We start from the raw sequence: 7,788 nt of genomic DNA, 5'->3' as shown, positions 1-7,788 counted from the left end.
TTGTTGAGAAGACACCATTGAACCCCCTTAATATTTTGCAGATTTTTAAATCTTCAAAATAAGTCTGTAGCTGCGCAGTTCGACAGCTGTTCTGAGTGATTAAATAGGCATTATCCTGTTTTTGTATGCATACTTTTCAAACAAAATGACATGTAGGACTTCGTATTTATTGCTTTTATATCTTTTGGCAACATTTTTGGCCAGTCAGTTCAAGAAATCTTTACAATCTTATCTTCAAATGTACAAGATGGCAGCACATCCCCCTTAAGACCACTATTCAGCTCAAGTTTGCGATGTTTTAAAGTTTTCCTTTCTTATCCGCCATTGAGATTCCATTTCCCTTTTTCTTATCCTTTATACATACAGTGAGAATTTGATATATACATTACATCTTCATCATTAACTATATGTGTCTCATTAAACAAGCCATTATTGAACTCTACGTGTTTACAGCTTTAGATGACAGAGTTCAGTCACACCTATCAAGTTTACAGTCACACCTATCAAGTTTACAGTCACGTCTTTTCAAGTGCTTTGGTCGGACCTCTTTAAACTTGTCTCATCACTAGATCCTGCCAATCGTGTTTTGTCTTCATGTTCAAAAGGGATTTTCTCGTGTGTCCTGGCTTCTATTTTACCTGCAATGATTAGTCAAATAATTTTGCCAATTCTGTACTCAGTTTTGTGGAGTCCAGAAAAATCGAACAGAAAAAAGCTAAAATTTTACAATAGGCAATATTTTCAAACTTGACGTTTACAAATGTTGCAATTGTATGTAAGAAAACCTTTTACTCTTTGGTTTGTACAGATTATTTTTTAACCTTTTTTTTAAATTCTATTCATCATGAAAAAAATATTTTTATCATGAAAATATGTTTAGTTTAAGTTTGAAAAAAGAAAGTCAACTTAATATTTGTTATTACTCTGAGATGGTGCAATAATTTTTACGTTAATATAGACCATTTTCATATGTTTCAACACTTTAACGCATATTCAAATTCCCTGATATTCCCTATGTTGCACCACTTACTTTCAATGTGTTTGAGGAGCTTTGCTAGGCATATTTATATACGTAACCACTTACTTTCGAGGTTTCTGAGGTGATCCGCTAGACAAGTTTGTCCGCTTAAGTCCAAGGCCTCACAGAAGTCATCAAATCCCGTATCCTTTGTGACAAGGACCTCTATCAACCTTTCCACCCGTTGCCTACAGGACCTCGGCGCCTCAATGTACGAGGCCTGTGCCGTGTTTAGTGTTGTCTTCTCTAGGAGCGCTGGTAGTAGGATAATCACATCCTTCATGTGATTGTAAATGTAGTCCAGGTTCCCTTCCAGTAGAATCCTCTGTTCTGTGTTCATTGGTCTCCCTGGGAATTTGAAACACAGAACACACCAGGTAACAAGGGTCAATGCAATAAAGTGTTGGATATTATATCTGTAACTCACACTCAAAATAAACTTTAATTAATGATAAACCATTATATATGCAGAGATCAGAGTCAGGTCATACTTAATAGATTAAACGCAATTATAAATATGTGGTGAATACACTGTTTGCCCTAATGAAATTGTGCAAGTATATCTTCAAGATAAATGCACACCCCTGCCTTCATTTCGTTCTCCAGATAAAGCATTAATGCTTTGTTGTACCCAATTTTTATAAACAGGACAAATCATAACTTGGATTCATCATTTCCTCACCATCTATACTACTATATTAAAATAATAGACTCGAATTTTTTGTCTTTAATACCGAGAAATCGGAAGAATACTGTCTTTTGTTTTATATATTTTAAACATCTTTGGTACTTGAAGATTACCAATTTGTTTTTATTTTTTCTCAGTTAAGCTTCGCTAATTAATAATCAACGAAAATTCCTCAAAAAATCCCGGAAATCACCTGGATTTTTTGGATTTTACAATCTTGCACTTGCGCAATACATTCACACTAACGAGATCTTTAGTTTATATTTGTTTCCACAATATCACATCTGCCTGAATAAACTCAGAAATGATAATACAAATACGGGTAAATTTTCATTGGACTTTTGCTATATATTTTGTTCATATAAATTAATGATTTCTTATGAGAGAAAGTATAAAATAACAAATATACATTTCAACTAAGCACTTCGTGATGACAAAAAATATTTGATTACATGCAAAAATGTTACATTATATTTGTTAGGAGAGTGAAGATAGAATATGTTTTATCGTAAAAATGAATAATGTCCTACAGACCCAGTTTTACAAAGAATATACGATTACGTGTACATTGGTGAAAAGGTGTTGAGTTCTTCCATTCTATGGATTAAAATTTTTAGTTGAAAGGTATTTGCAGTCTCAAAAAGGTTTGTTGTGATGTATTTGACTGTTATTTTCAAGGCAACATCATTCATTAACTTTCTCCAAAATCGTTCTAGAGCGATTCTGCAATTTTCTGCTACTTTACGGGTATAAGTAAGGGAGGGGCTTTTCCCGAGACACAGTTAGGTTATTCAAACTAAGGAAAGTGTAGTGAAATTAATAGCATTATTGTAGGCTTATAGCTTTGTTATGTAAATGTCAATAATAAGGTGTATCGATGTACCTATTTCTAAATGTTCGATATGCAATGTCAACCCGTGCACGCACGTGTCAAAGTCTAGTTAATACCTACTAATCTAGCTTGATTTTTTTTTATGGGCCTTTGATGATAAAGTAACGTTAGGCCTAAAAAAAAAAGTAGGTTTGTTTCCGCTTTCAAGCTGAAAAAAATTAGGGTCGGTCGGTCGGCTTTTTTTTTTTTTTTTAATCTTTTTTTTCCCCTCTCCATCTGTTCAATTGTGCATATTAAACCATTTATCTATTAAACTGGATAAGATAAAAAAAAAAACAAGTATTTGTTGTCATTATTTAAATGATGTGATGAACTTTTTCCCCGGCTGGTGGGAACATTTCTCGAGCTCAACTGGCACGACATGTGCTGCCATTTGTAAATAACAAACATCTACACAACACTGATGACATCTCAATAAGTTCTATAAGCGTTTTTACGACTTAAATTTGGAGGACACAATAAATTTTTAAATCGGATAAAAACGAAATTTTAACAAAAAACTGATAAAAACGGAAATTTACGAAAAAACTCGAAAAAAAATTTTGGGTCGGCGGGTTTAAGTTAGGGTCGGTCGGGAAAGCGGAAACAAACCTATTTTTTTTTTAGGCCTTAGTTTAATTTAGTTGCAACCGATGTTTACTGTAAATTGTATTCCTGAATGTTATTTTTGACAGTGTCCATTCTAACTTGACCTCTTTTTTGCATGTCTTCGTACGTTTGTATATATATTTAATTTAGTTTTGCTCATGATTTGACGATCCATCGGTAGAAACAACTGGCTTTTTGTCTCGACCAGGTGAGTGTATTGTAAATAGGTATATCGTTTCGTTTAGTAACAGAGTATGCCATTTACATGAGTTTATGCCGCAAATTGTATATAACTAACAATTCGTTCTATAAATTACTTCTTACCTTCGATGTTAATTCCTATTTTGGCCAGCGCTCCAACCATTTGAGTGACGCTGCAAGTCTCAGACTGACCAATAGAATACTCTCTGCATATCTGCCAGAACATCTGGGACAGCCCTGATGTTCTATACCTGTCTACCTCATCGAGCTGAGAACATGTTAGTCCTAATTCTCTTCCTAGCGCTGGAATCTCGTCATATCCTGTAAACAAAGGGGAAAAAGCAATGTACATTAATTGTACATCGACAGAGCATCGTTATTATGACAGAGATAAAGCGCAGTAATTTCATAATCACTTTGCAACTGAGAGAAGTGTTTTAGTTCTTTAACAAATCATTGTTCTTGCAAAAGATTATACGGCATTTCATGTACTATTTATCAAAATTCTTAACCAAATCAATTTATATTCTAAACTGAAAAACACCCTCTAAAACTTACTTTCTCTTTTTACTTATATTATATCTAGATGTTTTTCATATCCATAACCTAAATTCTCTCAATGCTATCAACTCTGAAACCATCAAGTCCCCCCTTCCCCCTTTCAGAGATATGGAGAATTCTAACCGACCTATTAGTCCCTGGTATCGGTGGAAGAAAGCAGCGACCTCTGAAGGAACTCTCCTGATACCGGAAGCGGAAGTCCCCGTGTTGGTACCGGATCTTGTTCTGGGGTTAACGTCAAGGGACAGTACTCTGTACAGATTATCTACCATTCTCCTGTCAGACCTATCCACGGTATCTTCCGATGAACTGTCATTGTTCCTCTTCACAGCTCTCTTCAGGCATTTTATCTCTGCCTTCAACTACAAACAACATTATATTACAGATTTTTTGATTGAATTTTGGTCTACATATACTTTTCAAAGAATTGAAGGAATAAAATAATACAGTTCCTAGGTACCCCTCATTAAAGAATAGACCTGGAAAATTTAAAACATGTACGGGAAAATATTAACAAAATAAGCTAGTATGTATTTAAACTAGTGGTCATTTTTCTTTTACTAGAATAAATCATCAGCTAATAGAAAACCAATTGCAATAGAAATAATAACAAAACAAATTTTTAATCACCTGGTCTTTCTCTTGCTGATGTTTGACGCACTGTGCAGCCACTTCCGCGGCATACGAATAAGGGCAGACATTTCGATCGGAGAGCTTTGCTTGCATTTCTTCCAGCTGGGCCTCCAGTCGCTGATTTGCTGTCTCTAAGTCGTCACACTCCTGCATACGGATATGAATAAGATCATTGTTTCTTTTCTTCAAATGAGCTATTTCAGCGATAAAGTTGTTTACGGTTCTACTAAGAGCGCCCATTTCCTCACATTTTTCTTTCCCTTCTATGTTCCACAAGAATTCCTTGACCAGGTCAATCTCGTAGCAAGGTTTTGGGTTCCCTAATTTGAATAAAGGCATGTATCGCTTCATTAACCTACATGAACAATTTCACTCATTCTGCAGACAAGTAAGCAATTAAGGATATTAATGTAAGTATACATCACCTAAACGTATATATTCTGATTTGCGTATGCAAACATACGTACCCCGGATCCTTTGTTTTATTCCCTTAAGAAGTTTACCAACCCAGTCTTCCAACGGTTGGTCCATTCTTCCAGGAAGAGAATCTAGCTTCCTGAACAAAGAAGGTATCTTCACGTCATCTAGTTCCACAATCAGTATCTTCCTCCTAAAGTCCATGGCCAGAGCAATCTCATACTGTAGGTATTTACAATCCTCCGCAATGGAACCTTTGGAGGCGAAGGCCAGGACGAGACTACATGTAGGGATGACGCCTCTAGCTGTCTCAATACGTAGCTGAACCTCTCCATCCCGGAGCCTGCAGAAACAGGTGAATCCGGACCGTTCCAACCGGGGTAGAAGCTGTTTGACAAGGTTGCAGTCGCCTTCGATATCTCCACAGGCGAAGTATATGTCAATACATTCTCTGTTAGGAAAGCGAAGAGCCATTTTTGGTACCTTTCAGGTAATGTTTGTAAGCTGCCTCATTAGAAAGATTTTCCCCTGGAAGACGTCATCAAGTATGAAAAATAACAAAATGTTATGGATAAATTTAAAATATCAGATTTAAAAAGGAAATGCTGAACATTGATTATAAGGAAGAAGGTAATTAATTTCAGAATATCTACATTTTCCGGTGTCTTTGATAACACTGCACATCAGTTTTGTAATGACTATGTACAGATGTGTACAGTCCAATACATTTCATCAGTAACTATTATAAAATTTAATTGTACAATTATTGCTGAAAATTAAATAAATATAAGTGAAATGTATCTTTCTTTGAATATAATGAGATGATCAGATATAGTTGAGCGAGATCAAAGCTATCATATAAGCTTCTCTGGCTTTATTGGATTGAGTTTAATCACCGGCCCCGACCCCGAACTGATGAAAAATAGAAGTCCAAAAGCACTCGGCGGGTGTGGCCGGTCAGCACAGGATGCTCACTCCTCCATGGCACCAAATCTCACGTCTAAATTTTTAGAAGGTTTCTGTTTGCTCTACTACTGTTTTGCATTTTTTCTTTGAACCTTTAAATTTGGTTTTGAACACTGTTTGTTTTCATCACATATATCATCACATAATTCATTTATAAAAATAGTTAATAGTTATGCCTTATCAAGGACGGCGTTTTTTAATAGCTAAATGTGCAGTTTCCATTCCAACTACTGTACCATTTGTACGAACATTGCTTTAAAGGGGTGATTTCGTTCAATTTTTGTTTTCGTTTCTAATTATTACAATGCTTTAGTTAGGTTTTATGAATAGTTTAGCAACATTTGAGTGTCTGTCGTCGAGTTATAAGTGAGATACAGAGCTCACAATTCGTTGTTATGCAAACAAAGTTCTGGTCATGTTTTCGTCTACATTTTGAATGCTGAAAAGAAAATTTCAGGTTCAGAGAATGTGACAAAAGCTGGGAACTATATGATATAGCAGATGGAAATATCAACTTGAAAATGAACTTTTCCTCTGCCTGGTATGTTCAGCCAATGTAAACAAAACCATGGCATGACTTTTGTTTACATAACAAAGAGTTGTGAGCCATGTGTCTTGCTTTAAACTCTACGACTGGCACTCACATGTTGGTTGATCGTTAGAAATGCATTACTAAAGCATCGTGAACCACAAAAATGGAAAAATAATGTCGGAGCTCAAAAATACGTGACACTACAGACACAAAGCCATTTAGATTAAAGAACTGTCAAAAACAAATGGTTCATTGCATTACCCATCATTTTAAAACCATACTCTAACACATACTATACTTTTTCCGTTCATCAATTCTTTTTTATTAAGTCGGTAAAATGACATTAAATCTACATGATAAAGAAATAAAACTTACCCTTTATCAGTTTATGACAGACAAAACGAAACGGCGACCGGAAATTCTATTCAGGGAAATTCCCTTCCAGCTTTCATGAGGTATTTAAAAATACCTGTAAGTATATTATTTAAACCATTCGAAGCATTTAAACCAGGTCAGTTTATGGGTTTTGAAGGACGAGTTCTTTTTGGTGTGTTGTGGATTGATGAACAAACAGAAACAAAATGTAAAAAGTTATTTAAAATAGAGTTGTTCACATATTAAAGGACATTTTTGGTATTTCGGACACTGAACGGCGGTCAACAGACTACTTCATGAAATACATATTATCCTTTCATTAAAAAAAAATAAAATAAACTATGAAAAGTACGTTCGTTGTTATAAAAGAAATGGTGTATAAAAACATGATGTTTTATATGACTGGCATGCGCTTCATAAACTTTAACAAAAAATACCACTAATCACGTATACACCGTGTAGTGCTTTTCATACGCTTCAGTGTGATTTAAAGATAAAATTATAGCCCTCCAAAACAAAATGTGAATGTGAACAAACATTAAAACGACTTTTTCTGATTATATTTTGCACATTCATAACCAAATTTTTTTCTCGCCTTTGTTAAACAAGTTAATATATAAGTCTACCCACACGTAACAAAGGAATTGATTTTGATAATGACCTAAAATTCCATATAATTATATACTTTAAAATGACATAAAATTCCATATAATTATATACAATGTACTTTAAATTGCGATATTACTTTACGGTGACATAATTGTAATTCCACTTTTTTAATGTCGTGTATTTCTATAGTTCCACGTACATGCCTCAGCACTCAATTTAAGTTCAAGTTATTGTAAACTTTAAAAATAATTATAAAAATTTCATTACTCAAATTCAAGTCTCAATCTTAAATAATTTAATTCTGGTTG

General features: G+C 34.5%; 1 protein-coding gene across 1 annotated transcript in view; it reads right to left on the bottom strand.

Moving 5' to 3' along the window:
* Positions 1–6,977, bottom strand: part of LOC128185942 (uncharacterized) — a 7,845-nt gene extending 868 nt beyond the window's left edge. Inside the window, exons 1-7 of the mRNA XM_052855655.1 lie at positions 6,872–6,977; positions 5,049–5,526; positions 4,579–4,901; positions 4,076–4,310; positions 3,511–3,708; positions 1,085–1,366; positions 1–638 (exon numbers count right to left, since the gene is read on the bottom strand). The exon at positions 1–638 is cut by the window's left edge and continues 868 nt beyond it. Coding sequence (XP_052711615.1) covers positions 526–638; positions 1,085–1,366; positions 3,511–3,708; positions 4,076–4,310; positions 4,579–4,901; positions 5,049–5,472 — 1,575 coding nt within the window. The 5' untranslated portion in view covers positions 5,473–5,526; positions 6,872–6,977 and the 3' untranslated portion in view covers positions 1–525. The remainder of the gene's footprint in view (positions 639–1,084; positions 1,367–3,510; positions 3,709–4,075; positions 4,311–4,578; positions 4,902–5,048; positions 5,527–6,871) is intronic.
* Positions 6,978–7,788: the final 811 nt, after the last annotated feature.

This window comes from Crassostrea angulata, chromosome 5, assembly GCF_025612915.1.
Source record: "Crassostrea angulata isolate pt1a10 chromosome 5, ASM2561291v2, whole genome shotgun sequence".
Classification (NCBI taxonomy): Eukaryota; Metazoa; Mollusca; class Bivalvia; order Ostreida; family Ostreidae; genus Magallana; species Magallana angulata.
This window is presented reverse-complemented; position numbering and strand designations above follow the sequence as displayed.